At 35.7% G+C, this 17,772-nt stretch overlaps 1 protein-coding gene across 1 annotated transcript; it reads right to left on the bottom strand.

Annotated features, from left to right (window-relative positions):
* Positions 1–1,403: 1,403 nt before the first annotated feature.
* Positions 1,404–16,216, bottom strand: LOC145667860 (serine protease inhibitor dipetalogastin-like). Its single transcript, XM_081735293.1, has 4 exons — positions 16,165–16,216; positions 13,313–13,471; positions 8,515–8,682; positions 1,404–1,606 (listed from the first exon to the last, which is right to left on the bottom strand). Exons 1-4 carry the CDS (start codon positions 16,214–16,216, stop codon positions 1,404–1,406), a joined length of 582 nt encoding a protein of 193 aa, XP_081591419.1.
* Positions 16,217–17,772: the final 1,556 nt, after the last annotated feature.

Here is a 17,772-nt window from a genome sequence, read left to right on the forward strand (position 1 = left end):
AATTAGCGGTAGTTTAATTTCACTGTAATGAAGACCCTTAACGGGACATTTCAAGCAGAATTTTAGACCAATTTCCTTTTTCGTGTGTGTTATATTTACCGAATACTAATGAACTTGCAATAGAAGAATATTAAAAGTTTTCACCAGTCAACAAACAGAGAATTTGTGGCAATCTTACAGAAGATTTATGAGAAAAGTTCATAGGAATTTAGTTCGAGGAAACTAGAACATCTAATAAAAATTAACAAATTTGCTGTATGCAGCATTCTGCAAGCATTTTGGCAAGCCATGTCAAGCGTGTTGCAAACTAAAGTTAAACTTACTTTACTATGTGGATACAGTGGAAGGAAATGAAAAAAAAAAAATTCCAAGAAGAATATTCAAAAGTAATCAAGGAAGTTACTATTATTATAATATTATAATTAATGGATAGTTCTATAAAGGATAATTCTGTTATCAAGATAACGAAAAAATCCTATATTTAACCAAGTGTGTAACAAGGAGAGCATTTGGAACACTTACTTTCCTCATCGCTGTTCTTCTGAGCACAATTAAGTTCCCTCCAACTATTGTAGGTGACGCCATTGGATCCACACATCGTTAAATCATAGGACACAGAATCATCGGTATCTGAGGAGCAGGGATCATCTTCTCCTTTGTTTTCACACTTGGCATAAGTTACTTGGGAGGACTCTGTAAACGGAAAACCATTAGAAATTCTGCTGACGTCTCTTAGAAATGTTGAATTTTAAAGTCACACAAAAACACCTATTATACAAAATTTATGACAAAACTATAAAACAATGCATAATCAATTAAATTTTTGTAAGAAGTAGATGAAATCAAAGAACCGCCTTCCTTAAAGTCGGGCATGATAGTGGGACATTAAACTCGATATCTCATTTCATTTTCTTGGGACAATATTTTGAGATAAACTCTAAAATATCTACAAAAGTTAAACGTGTTTCTGTGAAACTTTGCTGACACTTTTTTAAATACTAACATATGAGACTTTCCGGTATAAGGGCGAACTTAATAAATACTAATTTCCTGTAAATCCCTTTTACTAGTAAACTTTGTACGAACGAAATAATTGTAAATTTATTTTGAATTTGTATTTTTTGATAGGACCGACAAAAGACAATTTATACATAGGCACGAGAACTGGCTGCTACGGATCAGTTAGTATTGGTACTTAAAAGATATAGCCAACAATTTTTTGAGCTCTCTGATTGCACGTAATAGACTTTTGTTGAGTTCATTCTTTGTGCATAGAACGCCTTATACCTAGATATTTTCTTTGTTTGAATATAGTAGTGTTTTTGTTTCTCCTTCATGATTAACATTTTCATTACGTAATGCCTTACTTAATTCTATATTTTCTTTTCTTTTTATGTATGTATTCATGTGTATAAGGGAAATATCCTACCTTCATTAGAACCAACAGTGCATCCTAATTCATATACGTTGGTATAGTTTGTTCCGTCGGGCAGGCACACTGGGCTACGTAATGGGAAATTTTTCGCCAACAAACAAATCATGTCATCGCTCATTGTTGCTTTTATTTCATTTAGAGTACATGGCCCTGGGTGAAGGACATGAAGATCTAGACAAAGAAAATAAATAATGAAATAAATACTTTACACAAAGAATCAGTCCTAGTTGAATACAGTAATGGTGGAACCTGTGAAAGCTGATGTGAGTTTCTCTAATCGTTAAAATTTTATATTCGCTCAATCTAATTGAACGAGTAAACTTCTGTTGAAAGGAACAAGATTAATTTGAGTTTGGTTTTATTTGTTGGTAGACAAGTTGTTTATGTGTGGATGAGAAACCGAAAGACGTTACTTTAGATATATCAATTTACATTGATCCTTGTTTTGAAGGAAATGCACAAGTCAAGTCATAAGGTTTTTTGTTCTACCCCGTAGAGTGGAATGGAACGTCTCGCCATGGATACTTTGCCCAGAGAAATATCTATAATAGAGAATGCTTTCGTAATTGAAGTGAAATCTGATACAGCCAATTGGAGTGATGTTTTTCTTTGGTGCATTCTTATTGATCCTTCAAGGTCGTCTAAATCCGATGCTGGAAGATGATTGGTTGTGCTATGTGCCCACAGATGTGCCCACAGATGACTCTGCCAAGGGCCGGTATGGGAGATCGTGCCGTTGCTGCACTAACAATGCCAAGTCCAAAATCCAGCTATTTACTTGAAAAACTGTTGTGAGCTGATACTGGTGGTGCAGGAGATGACATGATGTCGTCTCCTTTTCCTGTACTCTTAAGAGGCATAAGCGGTTTATTGAAGGTTGAGTTAGTGGAGGAAGTCAACGTAGCTTTAAGTTTCTGAAAATCCGGCTTAATGAATGTGACAACCGACGTCACTCATTTAACGAACGTCTTGTTGAGTGCTCCAATGCTTTCCTTCAGTACCTATTAAAGAAAAGAGGTGAATATCTTCTTAGTGGTGTCTGTTTGGAGCAGTAGCTTTGGTTGTAGACTGGCTGCGAATACGATGAGGACTGAAATGGAGGAGTCCTAGAGAAAAGTCGATGATGGGAGCTGATGATCCTTGAGGGTTTGCCCTCAACAGGGTCGGAGGTTTTCTTTTGCGTGAGATTTGTATAATCAGGGGTGTAGCCAGCAGGTTTGTGTAAGGGGGGCCCGTCGTTTTTGAGGGGGGGCCAGCTACAATGTACAAAGCCAAAAAAAATGTTGCTGCTAGTGTTTTTGAGCCCTGAAAGAAAGGAAAATTTGGGTTTACTTCTGGAAAACTAAAAACACTATTTTAGCTTATTATTATTATTATTATTATTATTATTATTATTATTATTATTATTATTATTATTATTATTATTATTATTATTATTATCCATAAATTATATTCAAGATAGTTTTTATTATGCTTAATCAAGAACTACTGCGCGGGACCAAACGCTATACTTTTGTGCATAACTATAAAGGTAACCAAGAAAGTTCTGTCCCTTTTCGTGGAAGCCTGTGTTCAATTGGACCTCACACAGTGAGTTGGATGCGAGTGGAGATAAGGCGAACGTCAGTTGTTGGTGTGGGTATATGTTGGATACTACCTGGTTGTGACAATTCAGACACACCGTGAACTTGCGTAAAGACAGAGGGAACATGGGACATCCACAGAGCGTCATAAGAGCATGTATGCTGAACGAGTTCAAATGGAGGTCAAACGCCGCTGTAGCGGGACAGAAGATATGCCAGGCCTTTGGTGAGGGTGTCGTGACGCATCGGACATTGCAGCGATGGTTTAACAAGTTTAAGGACGATGACGAAACACCCGAAAACACCACGTGCCAGAAGACCAACACATGTACAAAGAGGAACTGGGACTACAATTCAGTGTGTGGAGAAACCATTCGGCAGCACATCTATCAACTTGTGAAGCACTACAAGTTGGGTCAATGGGTCTCACATATTTTGACTCCGGGCCAGAAGACAACGCGGCAGTCGCCTGTGTTTATTTACTGTTTCGGAGCCATTTCTGGACAGGGCGTTGACATGTGATAAAAAAGTGTGTCCTATACGAAGCTCCACGGCGCCGTCATCATTAGTTAGCATCCCATGAACCGATTTCAAAACAGCCGAAACCCGCACTGTACCAGAATAGGGTCCTTCTCTGTGTTTGGTGCATCGTGCATCGGGAACTGCTACCAGCTGGTCAGAGTATCAATGCAACTGTTTAGTGTCAGCAGTTGAACTGTGCTCAACAAAAACTCAAAACTCTGGAGCCATCGCTTCTGAATTGCAAATGGGTCTTCGTTTACGGGACAACGCTAAGTTCCACGTAGCTAAGATGACTCAGGACACCATTTTCCTTGGATGGGAAACAATATTGCAACCACTATATTCCCCGGGTATTGCACCGTCCGATTATCACCTGTTCCATTCTTTGAACAATCACCTTAGAGGACGCCAATTCAAATCCCTATTAAAAGTCCAAAATGCACCTGATACTTTCTTCGTTTCACGGCCCACCAAGTTCTACCGCGATGGATTCCATGGCCTTCCAGAACGTTTTCAGAAGGTCGTCGATGCTGATGGGGACTATTTTTGATCTTCCAGGTTAGGTGACATATCAATGTTCGAAGGTGGTGGGTGAAAAAGCAATAAAACTTTTCTTGGTTACCTTTATATTTAAATTTAAGACCTTGTATACAGAACCCATCTACACAAGATTGATTTTCTTTGAAATTTCACTTAATTTCTTTACGGTTTCCTGACAAAAATATTTATTATTCGTGACTAAAAAAAAAAAAAATATTTTATTACACTGAGTAGAAATAAAAGAGAGAGTGAATGAAATCCAAATTGAACAAAAGCATTGTTTCTCACCAAATTTTCCATCCTCTATGTATTTTAAAACACTTGTTAAAGCATATAAAAATATACTGTACTTACAAATCAGTTTAGTACCTTTGTTTTATGGCTGTATTTGTAGCACCTTGTTAAAACGTGTGTCTTCAAACTGTCAAATATAAATCGCAGTAAATTGTGTAATCTGCTGTCACAAAAAAAGTATCATATTTTTCGATCGGTATAAGGAAGAGATCGGTATGGAAAAAACAATATTTCTCCTTACTATTTTACCATAAATTATTAATTGTCAATTAACTTTGTTACTTCTAAATAAATGAAGCGAGATAATTTTACTATGATGTTTTAAAAGCTGGTCATTTGGGGGGGGGCAGGAAACCATTTGGGGGGGCCGGGCCCCGATGGGCCCCCCTTGGCTACACCCCTGTGTATAATACAACTTCCAGAGCAGTTTACTCATTGTTTGAGATAACTGGTAGAGCGTTCATTTTGGGCAATTACTTGCCCAAACTTTACAGATGGCGCAGAATTTCTTGTTGAGTGAATAAGCGGCACTTTTCCTTATAAGTCTCACTAGAGTGGCAGCAAACAGCGTCTTAAGTGCGCTGGCTAGAAGAATGTATATAGCAGCAACAGTTCCAACATGGACTTGATCGAGAATCACTCCAGGATTTCACCACGTTATAGTATGAACTAAATTAGGACAATATGTAGAGCTTCCATAGTTTATCTTGTAAATTCAGCAACAACAAAAGATGTGAGTTAACCTTCCAGTTTCAGTTTAGTGTCTTTAGTCTAACTAGTATGAACAAAATACGTAGACATGTCTTGGACGTAAAAGTGGCGAAAGTCCAAGAATATTGGGAATCCAGATATTCGTTTATGTCTCAGAAACGGAATTTTCTTCCCGTTTCTTGTATAGCAACTCTGAGTTCTTTGTGAATGATCACAGGAGTACTTTTGGAATCCAAATATTGTCACATAAGAGGAAAATCGCTTTGAAAACCATGAAAAATCCTCTGATATTCCCATTATCTTTAGGGAAGAGACAGAACTTCCCTATATTAGAGCATGACATATTTCTTTTGAAAGTTTTATTAAAACTTTATTGTACACATTTCAAAATTCGTCCAGATCTACGTTATTATTCGGATAGTTATGCAGTAGGAAACCTCCAAATATGCATGCAAATGTGTCCTTAAAATCGCCATAATAAACATCCAAGCATGCACTTAATTTTCCTAAATACTTCGCATGTTTCTCGAAACTAAAAGCATGACACTAAAATGTAAGCGATAACACAAATGACTTTGAATAACATGTTCTAAAAACACTTGTTTATTATTCTTAATCAAAAAATACACACTTAAAGTTTCATGTTTACTTTACCTGATTGCATGTATACCTTCAAGAACCACTACCTATTACATCATAAGATTTTTTATTGTACAGCTACAGTTTTATGTTATGCTTACTATAATTATTTCACTTGCAGTTTTTTCGGGGAGTGTAGGAAGGAAATAGGGAGGGCCACTGCTTACTGTTGCACATTGTTTCAAATGTTTGAAACTGAATATATATGTCTATTATCTTGAAGAGTATTGGAAAACACTCTTTCCTGGTCCGATCCCAGCTCGCGCCGTGTGGACTTTGTTGTGGACAAACACCGTGCTCGTGGATTTTCTCGGGGTTTTCCCGTTTCCACCCACTTTCTTCTTTCCACCTTTTCTCATCATCACCGTCCTCTTTAGCCTAACCGGCATAACAGTGGGACGTAAAACGTAAATATTTCATTTCATTTTTTTCTTGCCTCATCTCACGAAACAATAGGTGCATGTTATAATTTTGTAACATCGGACACGTATATTTCTTCGGGAATATTACAAACATTTATCCAGTCGCCGTGAAGTGTATCAATTTGCTGTAGAAAGTTGTAGCCGGAGTTCTTTGAAAATACATATTGGAACTTTTCCTACACCTCTGTACTTCCAATCTCTGCTAAAAGTATTGGACTCAATTCATCTCTGCGAGATTCTCCTTCAAAGATAGTCCCCTTGATTCAATTTTTTAAATTGTCCTTGAAATGCATATGAAATTCAAATGAATAAAGGCAAGTTCCTCTCTAATGCCGTTACCACTAGGAGCTATTTGCGCTTCTTTGATGGTAATTGCGCCGTTTGCATCAAATTTTTTGACAACATTGCTTACTATTTCAATATTACCTGAGTAGTAAACTACTGAATCAAGCCAAGTACCCTATTGCGTTACAACAGAAAAAGGGGGAGTGGAATATTTCCAGCAAGTTCCTTAAACTTAGCTTGACGACTAGGAGCTTTCAGAGAAAACTTTTTTGAAAGAAGAAATCACACTATTTACTTTTGGGTAAAGTGCACGAACCATGCAGCTACACAATGAAGCCCGTACACTGCACAAATTCCATTAATCATTTTTGGGTATAAAAACTGAAGACCTGTTACAGCCTTTTTCATGTAAGAAGCTGCAACTGAACATACCACTAACACCCTTCATAGGCAATACCCGATAGCCGAAGGCCACAAAAAAATCATAGAGTCATTGAAAAGATTGCAATACTTGAATGGTTAACACTTTCCAGCACAAGCAATGCAGTGAATAAAAATTCCCTTTCTCTTCTTCAACACCGAGTATACAAAAAGAAAAAAGCCCTTGCTGAAAATCAGTAGTTTCATCCAAAGAAACCGAGATACTTTTGTTCATCGCGTTTTTTCTAAACTCAACTCACTCAAAGCTTTACTGTATAACACCGGGATGTGACTTTCTGTTGGGGTAGATTCATCTGGTAATGGTTGTTTAGTATATTTTTGTAAAAATCCTGCAAATTCCTTATTTTTTAGTTTTGCCAATGAAATATTTGCTTACACCATAGCCCGACACAAATCTTAGTTGAACTGAAATCGTTGAGGTCTTGATTTATTAATTGATACTTTGATTAAAGTCTGTTGTTCCTTGCTTTTAATATTCAGTTCCTTGTTTTGTACATTCTTTGAAGTCATTAGATGTTGAGTTACTTGGAAGACCCTTTCCCGCAGTCACTGTAACTTCACAAAACTTACAAAATAACACTGATACATCTGTAGTAATGTAAAATTCTTTAACACACGCATTTATTGTAGCGTAGTGAACGACGATGTCTTTTCTTTCGGCATGTTGAACTTCAATCTGACAGAGATAGCACATAACTAGCTTACTTACTCATTCAGAACTGCTGAAGTGATCTCATCAATATATAAAGGTGACCCCTATTTGTACTGCATTCCATTGCAAAGAATTCGGTCAATGACATTTTGTAGGAGGTGCAAGATCACTGAATCAGATAGAAAATTTGTGCAAAAATAGAATTTCCTTCCCACTAGGGGCACGTTAGTGAAAGAAATCAGCGATAAATGGGTTATAATTCCACGTTGGTTGTTTAGAAATTGTGGTCTTCTTTGATGCAGAAACCTACGATAAATACGCATTTTCGTATGTAACATGCAAAATGCATAAATATCCGAAGCCTATCACTTCAATCTAGAAAAAAAGAAATAATAATGTGGGAGTAAGACACCTCAAGGGCCTGGAGTTGGAAGGAAAGACATGTAATAATAGTGTAAAGCGACTGACATTAGCGTGCAACCCATAGTTTTTGGAGTCACTGAAATGAATAGTGACGTCCCCAACGCCGTTCAACTCCAAGTTCATCTTCATCGGCAGAGAGTCCGGGGAAGTGAAAACAAAATGTCAAAAAATGAATGAGATTTGTGTCAAATTTATAGTTTTCGAGGTCAGGAAAACATCTGATGTGTTTGAAATGGCTTTTAGAAGATAGTACCCATTTCAAGGTGAGTTTTTAAATCATATCAATTTGATTAAAGGCGTATTATGTAGAGGTAAGGGGTTTCAATATGTATACCAAAAATAGTATCTTCTGTATTTTTGTCACACACTTTCATTCAAATAAATATTCTAAGGGGAAAGGGAATTCAAATATCTCCCATAAACTTATTGTCCCCTTGCGAAGAACAAGCATTGTAGCTAAAATAGTAACCTTATAATGCCCTTTATGCAGAGTTAAAATAATCTATAATTACATTGCATACATTATATATTTGTAGATACTTGATACTATTAGAAAAGCTTAATTACCTTCGTTGTTCCGTTTGAGGCACTTAACGTCGTAAGCTGATGAATAGGTATATCCATTGGAAGCACAAATTCCATCTTGTTCAGAGTAATAATGAGGGAAGCGTTCATATCTGCAATTGTATTGATCATCCAGATCCCAGCATTGCTCGTTTGACACTATTGACAGTTCTGAAAGCGCAACAACAACATTAATCATTTCTATTTTTTTTTAAATTGTCCATTTCTGTTCATCTACATATTATTTTGGTCCTCCCCACAGAGCGGAAATTGGGTTACGGTGGATTAGTAGTAAAGAATTTGCTTCTAAAGCGAACAGTTTTTGTTCGACTCCAGAATATTTGAGTTTATGGTGTACAGAACCATGCTTGTAGGAGTTCTGGCTTTCTCCTATTTATTATCACTCTCTTCATTCTATTAATTCCAACACTATCATTGCTTTATATGGATTATTCACCCTTTTTAGCATACTGAACCATGGGATCCCGGGTTCGATTTCCGGTGGGTGAGCATGAAATACAATACAATGGTTTGAATTTCACCTCAACTCTTTCATTCATTTTGTCAATTCCAATTGATATTTAGTTAATTTTGTTATATTTTCTATTCTTATAATGGATTGCTTTAGTTGAAAACATTTGGTACCTTATATAGGCCTACATACTACATTGTAAAATTACTATTAATAGGATAATTTGGCATTTGATCTTCTGAAATAGAGAAATATCTTCAAGCCTCTACCCTGCCGGAAGGGTCTTCCGGAAGGACTTCTATACACGACCTGCCATCCTGCCGGCAGGATGCACTTCCTCAATGGAAAGAACCCATTTTAAAATATACAATAAACAGTATAAGAATAGGTTTAGTGCTTCCCAGTTATCACCGAAATTCGCTCTACTCCACACATGATTGGTGTTTGGTGAATCAAAATAGGGAGCGTAAACGTACAAACAATCATCCTCAGAAAACTTCTCGCTGTTACTAAACTAACAGTCATACCAATATGATTCTTTTTTGTCCTAAAACTAGAGTTCATGCTCTTTCCACCAGGGGAACTTTCCGTCCTGCTGGACGTATACAAAATTCTCTAATTTATAGATAAACATGGTAGGACTTTTAGGACGTTACGTTCTGCCGGAAGGACGTTGTACTTTCTAAGATTAAAATAAAATCAGTTTTGAAGTGGTTAAACTGTAGGTCAACGTATCATATAGCCACGGTGTTAATAAAACACTTAACATCAACAAAGAAACAAAACTTGGATGTGACGATTTGTACTTGAAAAGATTTTATTTCAATCTCCCAGATTAGAATTCGGTATAGAATGGTGGAAAAGCAATATGCAATATCAGATATCTTAAAACAAAATCGAAATTTCTCTCCAGTTTTATTTCTCTCCTATTTTTCTATAGTCCACCACTTTAGGGAAACCAAGGATCTTTATTTTGTCAATAATGCTGAACACAAACCTTATAATTTATGTTATAAAAGTGTGAGATAATTCGTTAGGCGAAGCGAGGATTAAGTCAAACGATGCAAGGTCATTTAATACACAATGTTAACTTAATATTGCTAGTTTTGTTTTATTTAAATTACGGTAAAGTATATTGCTTCTGTTTTTTTTTTGTTTTACTTGAATCATTCTTGATTATTTTCCTTCTAGGTCTAATTCCTAATATTTATTATCTTAGTTTATGTTCTAGAACTTTTCCTTTATATAAATTTAAAATCTACTTATCTCAATTGAACATTCAGTTCCTCTTTTCGAATCTCAATTCAATAAATAAAAGTTTTCTTGCCTCCATATAATATCTAATACTTATTGTCTTGTGTTAATTTAATACCTATTATTTGTTTTGTAATCTAAACTCAGTGCCCAGCACTACCTTTCCTGTACAAACTTAATATCTAATTTTTATTTTCGTCCATTAGTTTAACGTTTCTTTCTTCCGTCTTATATTTGAGTTATTATTATTATTATTATTATTATTATTGAAATTATTAAGTATTAAAATGACTTCTTGAACAACTTTTAGTCGCTATACCAACGAGCAAACCGTGCATCGAGGAAGGAGATGACTACGTAGAAACATAAAGGGACATCACCTTCCTACGGGTAATATCTTTCACTTTATGAAATCAGTTCAGAACCCCCCACATTGTATATTTTGTTTGTGCATAAACTTTTACATTGTAAAGTTTTTTAAACTATTTCCTATTTTTGAAATTATTCCTGTTTATTACATACCCTTGTAAGGATTTCGAAGCTTGAAACACTCAAGAGCTTCCATATTTCCAAAATAATTTTCTTCTGCCGTACACACGGGTTTAAATAGAACAGAATATGGACATGTTATGTTGCATTGGCCTTCTCCAACAATTTGAATATCTGAAATCGTGATGGAAATGAGAATAATAAATGAAATGTTAATAACAGAAAACAAGAGCATCTGTACAAAAATGAATAATACTTCATTGGTTATGTATTTTCATAAATAGTGAAGCAAAAGGAATTATACTACTGTTGTGAAGAACTACTACGTATCTGATAAGTTACAGCATTTGTTTTGTGGAGTCCTAGTGTTCTGTTTACATGGTGTAATAGGGGCATTGAGAGGGAGTCTACTTCTTATGAACCCATGCGGGTGTTTATATTATTATAATCGAGGCCATAGAGCCCAGTCGACTATTTTTACTAATATTGTTTCAAATTAGAATTGATGTAAATGTTATAAAGATGGCCTGCCCACGTGGACGATTAGCCTGGTCTTAGTAAAATTGTTTTAAACTAATATATGTAAAAATAATGGGGGTACTGGCGCCGGATATATTGATGGTATACCATACACCGTAAGGATTGTATCAAACTATTTTGTGGATTAAAGATAAAATTGATTAAATATTAAAAGTAAAAAAAGTTAAGAGCTTGACGCTCATATACTTATCTGTCTGGCAGCCATCTTGATACCCCGAGAGAGGAGGTCTTAAGTAATTTTCGGGTGAGGTTAGATATACATTGAAGTTGCAACAGCTCAGCGTGACGTAATGTCACATGGTATTATCGTTCGGGGGCGAAAAGGTGGAATAAAACGATCTCTGCGGGGCTTCTAATCCCCTTGGTTCGCTAACACTCGTCCAGCTGTTTCGCAAGGTATGCAAATCACTTTTTTTTTATCAATAAAGTTGTGTGTGCAAAGTGGACTAATTACTATGTGACGTTACATCATCAATTACTGTGTGTGCCAGTGTAAATTTAACCTCACCCCTAATTTTCTGTCCTAGTTTACAGGGTTGCCAGAATATAAGAGCAATAAAGGTCAATAAATGTAGACCATTTCTCATTTTGTTTTGTTATTTTATACGTTTCTTGAATTGATTGCTGTGACATGAAGAGGAAAATAGAAACAATATAAAAATTGTCAGTCGAAAAACAAGGTCAGACTTTGAAGAAAAATCATATACAGTAGACTCTTAATTATTCGGCTCACGACTATCTAGCCTAATTCAAGAAAAAGAAGAAGAAAAAGAAAAAGAGAAGAAAGAAAGAAAAGCATGAGGTACTGAAATGAGGAATAAGAATGTTGAAGTAATTTTCTCTGTATATGTACGTAAACATTATGAGATGCACAACAAAAGTAACTAGAATATTGAAGATTAAAATAGATCACCTCGTGGAAGAGAGCAGAAGTTCTTTTCTTTAAGAAATAACATTACAAGCAATAATAGGCACAGACATGCTATAAATCCACAATAATCATACGAACAAGACATTTAAAGTGAAACACAAGCTTCAAACTTTTTACCGGAAACTTCGAAGTAGAACTGAAGAAAAGTCTGATGAAAACATATGTGAGGTAAGGCTTTAAGAAGTATGGACTTTAAGAGTAGAGAAGAGGGAAAATGAGAACAGATTAATTCGAAAGAAATGTGCTGATAGAGAGCGGGTTGAAAATTAGATGTCTGGATGATGTACAAAACTAAAATGTTGGTAGGATAAGAAGTATTACTCAAGGATATTAAAAAAAAGTGCAAGATGATTCAGCACATTATAAGACATGGGAAGACCATACTGTTACCTATGAAGGGAATAACAGAAGGTAAATTCCCTAAAGGAAGGCCGTGACTGAAATACAGCTCAAATAATGAAAGATATATGGAAGAAAATATTCACTAACTAGGTAGACTCCCAAGAATCCGGCTCGCGAATATCCGGCCTAGTTTTCTTTCAGTGTAATTAAATGTGGAAGACAAGGCGTTGCATTGGCAACATTGCCAAGACATTGGAAGCGGGCGCCTGCTACGATCCTCCTACGTATCGTGTGAAAAAAATACAAGTTGTGACAGGAAAAGAGCAGCAGTTCTGTTCTTGTTCATTGTTTCGTCAGTGTATAACGGACCTCAATACAGTACGCTTGCCGCTGTTCCTGATTATAACTGAACAGCATGTGCAGCACTGTATTCGTAAGTTGTTCTTGGGGTGATATTGGTCTTTGTCTTCTGGTATTGGTGGGAAAAAGAGTGAGTTCATAGAACTCCGGCCTATGCTTTTTTTTTTTTTTTTTTATCCGGCCTGCCCTTCCGCCACATTAGGCCAGATACTCGGAAGTCTACTGCGGGCTGAAAATAGGGATTTGCGGAATGCTACGTCAAAATCTAACTGAATTATTACTGATCTAAGAAGAAGATATACGTAGCACATTATCTCATTATGTACCGATAAATGAAATTGAATCCAAACCATGGAAGTTATAATGAAAAACTCTGCTAAACGTTAGTTAAAGGTATTGTTTAAAATACTTACTGACATTGTGTTCTTTAGCTGTGCATTGTGCGTGCCACCTATTTCTATATGTTCCATTGTCACTTCCACATAGTTCCTCCCAATAAGTGTATTCTAGAAGACATGGATCAAATTCAGGGTTGTTTTCACAAACACCAGCTGTTATCGAGTTTCTCGAATCTGAAAATGATTATAAATGTTAATTAGACGTATTTTTAACTCTTAAGTTGATATTTAGGTGTTATTTTAGGTGTCTGGCGGGAAAATTAAATACCACGAAGAAAAGTGTCAATTTTTTATTCTTGCGAGCATTTTTGTTATAGATTAGAAGCAATGTAGAAAATTTGTTTGCAAGCCTAAAAGCAGTATAACTGTAGATTTAAGTTTAAATAACAAAATCAGTCTTTTTGCAATGTTATGAACTGACGAAGGACGAACTGAAACTGATTGCTGCTGAAAAAATGATATCATTTGATAATTGAAGATCAACAAAACAATAAGTATTTGTTTCGCATATTTTGTTATTAATCTATTATCAAAATCAATGGTAGCCCAAGCCGTCAAAACCAGTATCCGCCATTGTAACTCAAGTCAATAAGTCAAGTTTTCAAAGGTCGTTTCGATTTCGTAGGCGATTTTCTTATATTGCCGACGGAATAAAAGTGAAAGGATCATTGGAATGCAAGCAATGTATGAAGTTGGAATGAATGCAGTAGAAGCTAAGTTAAATACGCTTATTGATTTACAACACAGACAACTCTGTAAACATTAATTGGAAATAATATTAATGTTTAGGAGATAATGATACCCCTTTAGGGGGAAAAGGGGTGAGACGCAGGAAATCGTAGACCTTTACGTTGGCGGTCCTAGTAGCCCTCCTAATGTCACAAGGACATGAACAATACCTCGTTCGAAAGCTTACAGAAAACCAATTCCGAAGAGGTAATTTTATGCTGCCCGTGCCCAACACGTAAAAGAAGAAAAAGAAGAAAACAAAAAATTTGGAACAAAAACAAACTTTTTAAAACTTGTGGAACGCTGGAAACACTGTTTTCTGTTGTATGCAGGAAAAAAATAATCTCACATGTACGCCATACATTGGCAACATTCATATTTAAAAATAAATGGCGTAGATACAATAGCAAGAGAGAGAAACATTCGGAACTTTATACCTTTGATGGTTACAATGTACATATTTTTCGATGGACTGTCGTCACGTTCGCAGCCCTAGCCACGCCCCTAACTGTCATAGGGACACGAACCACACCTCGTTGGAAAGCTGATTAGATACAAATTTCAGAGAGGCAACTTTTGTGCCCCCCTGCATACGACAAACAACAGTGTTGTCAGAGTCCCACAAAGTTAAAATTGTTTTGTTTTCAATTTTTTGATTTTCTTCTTGTTTTACGGGCTGGGGATGGGGGTACAAATGTTATACAGTTGGAATCTGTCTTCTATAAACTTTCGAACGACATATTGTTCATGTCCTTGTGACAAGTAGGGGCGTCGCTAGGGCTGCCAGACAACGCGAAGGTAGACGACAAACATATAAGGAGGGTGGAGAGTGGTACGAGCTTCCGAATTTTTATCTCCCTTGCTATTGCATCTACGCCTTTCATTATTTTTATATGACTGTTTCCAATGTCTGGCGTACATGAGACATGCCCGAAACCAGCCACAAAGGTTTGGGAGTAATGAATATGTTAGGGGGGCCAAGTCATTAAAAATTCTCTTACAAATATCTAAATTGTGTTTTTTGTATTGAGGTCTGGAGGGGCCACGAAAAGTTTAGGGGGCCAGACCCCCTAGCCCCCTTCTGGTTGCGGGCCTGACATGAGATACTTTTTCCTCCGTACAGCAAAGAACAGTGTTTCCAGCGTCCCACAAGTTATACAAAAGTTCGTTTTTCTTCCAAATTTTTCATTTTCTTCTTCCTCTCCTTTTACGCGCTGGGCGCGGGCAGCACAAAAGTTACCTCGTCAGAATTTGTGTTTTATAAGTTTTCTAACGAGGTATCGTTCGTATCTCTGTGACAATTAGGAGGGTTAATAGGACCGGCAACGTGAAAGCCTACGATTCTCCGCGCCTTACCCCTTTCCCCCTCCCCGAAGTTGGCTACGATTGATATTTATCAGTTGCACATATCCAAAAAAGGGTTATTCATAAAATTGATGCAAAACTAAACAGCTAGTTTGTATTATTTATTTAGTATTGAAACAACATAGAAAACGAAGTTGATTGGAAAGAAGAGTGAAATGTAGTAGTATTTATAGTCTGTGTTTGTATTAGTGTGTAGCCACTAATTGTTGTGAGAACAGTAATACAAATGGAGAACAGGAAGATAGAGCCTGCTTATTGTGATGGAACTTGCACAGTTTGTCATAACAGTGCGGAGACATTTTGGTGCAAAATTCAAGAAACAAGGACCTCAGCAACTGCAATTCATGCTGTCTACACATCTTTCGTGCAGTAATACAGATAACCGAGGACGTTGGGATGCGTCTGGTGAGAACGTAACGTAACGTGGTTGGATCTTTGCCATGTTAAGTATAGTGCTTATATCCAACATTTGTAGTGCTCACAAGCTTCTTTTTCTTCTATCTGACCACTTTCGATGATGAAACATTAGTGAATCGTCCAGATACACAAATACCATGACAGTATTTGTGTACTATTGACATTTAGTTTTATGGTCGGCATTAAGTTACAGTTTCTGGAGAAAGTGTTAGGTGTACGGGATGTACCGCAGAGCTATATTCTCTAATTTCACTGCTCTTTCATCCTCTGCTTATTCTGCACATGTGGAGTCATATTGATGTCCACTTTTCAGCATTGTATTTTTTAATGTTCAGCACTGTATTATTTATAATTACCTTCATAATCTTGGTATGTCAAATAACATTCCAATGTTTGTCTATTTTCCATTGTAATTTCTCCCTTGTAGCATACAGGGTCCCATGTTTCATTTAAAGATGCTCTTCTGCAGTCATCGCACAACACATGGCCGATCAATCCTAAGAAAAAAGAAAGATAATAATAATAATAATAATAATAATAATAATAATAATAATAATAATAATAATAATAATAATAATAATAATAATAATAATAATAATAATAATATATCAAGCGAAAAAACTAAAGTTTACATCTAGAACAACCACTAAATTAAAATACAATTTTATTTATAACTGGTCCGTGAATCTGTGTTGCTAACTTTCATGCCCCGAGTTCAATACCCGCTGGGAAAGAAGCACTTGTGAAGTTGATACGAGGTTGTGACTTAAATTTATCATTAGCGTAAAACACTTTCTTAAACCCCAATTCTAAAGAATTTTGTTCAAATTTCAGAGTTGAACAGAAACCGATCTATCTTGCTTAGTTTTGGAGCTACTGAATGAAACAAAGTTTCTAGTACCAGGAACTGATTATTCCTTATTACGCATATTGAGATATTAGAGAAGTTTTCTAGAGTACTACATGTAGGGGTTATGTAAAAGGTTAAGCAATACCATTAAAATTAAATCTTAGAGAATTCATAGCATGTGAAACGTAATAAACTTTAAAAATAAATCTGAAAATGAGAGTTTCCTCACGTATTAAGGAACTATAGATATCTCTGTAGAGCAGGGAATGAAAAACAAAACATGATTCTGAGTATTGTGGACTAATAATATATAAGTGAGAACCATAACATTTAAGTAAAGTTAATTGTGGGGAGATACTTAGAGATCGTCAAATTGTGTGGCGTGAGTTTTAAAGATTATTGTTTGTGGAGCAATAAATAAATAAAAAGAAACAAGAAAGATAAACATTTGTGTGATATATTATAGGCTACATAATGTATCACGATCCAAGATTTTTTGTAGTACCCTGTGTATATGCAGTTTTGAATTATAATTTTATTTTATCTCAAATATTAATACATCGCGTATCAATGCTTCGTACTTATTGTAAAAGTTTCAAAGAAGTATTATTAATTAATTTATCCCTTTCGGGACGGGAATATCTTTAACATCTTTTTAAATCCCCATCAAATTTCAATCGCAAACAATAGAAACACGCACGCTCGTATGGGATTGACACATTTGTACGACTCATGTAACCCGCAAAATTGTATCGAGCCGTCTCGGCCGATTAAATAAAATGCAACGCTAAAATATTTAATTATTAGAGATTGTAGTTGGTACCCGCACAATTGTGCGAGTACGTACCGAAAGGGTTAAGGTTTCAATAATTCGCTATAGTATTTAATTTACGTGTGTAATTATTATTATTATCTTCTCTTAGTATATTAAGTATTAGTATTAGGTTATTTTAGTATATAAGGGTGTATTTTGTCGTTTTTCATTGGCTTTTTGTTTTTTCATTGAAAAATCAAAATAGAGAGTCTTCCACATAAATCTAAAATAATAATAATAATAATAATAATAATAATAATAATAATAATAATAATAATAATAATAATAATAATAATAATA

The sequence above is a fragment of the Thermobia domestica genome, chromosome 13 (assembly GCF_964235325.1).
Source record: "Thermobia domestica chromosome 13, izTheDome1.hap1.1, whole genome shotgun sequence".
In the NCBI taxonomy this organism is placed as follows: Eukaryota; Metazoa; Arthropoda; class Insecta; order Zygentoma; family Lepismatidae; genus Thermobia; species Thermobia domestica.

What these genes read in the sequence shown, in the direction of transcription:
- LOC145667860 (XM_081735293.1), bottom strand. Translation starts at nt 16,216, where the DNA reads ATGGAAAATAGACAAACATTGGAATGTTATTTGACATACCAAGATTAT. An exon ending in AGCTAAAGAACACAATGTCA is followed by an intron (nt 8,683 to 13,312) that starts GTAAGTATTTTA and finishes TTGCGCTTTCAG; the next exon opens with AACTGTCAATAGTGTCAAAC. An exon ending in CCTCAAACGGAACAACGAAG is followed by an intron (nt 1,607 to 8,514) that starts GTAATTAAGCTT and finishes TTCTTTGTCTAG; the next exon opens with ATCTTCATGTCCTTCACCCA.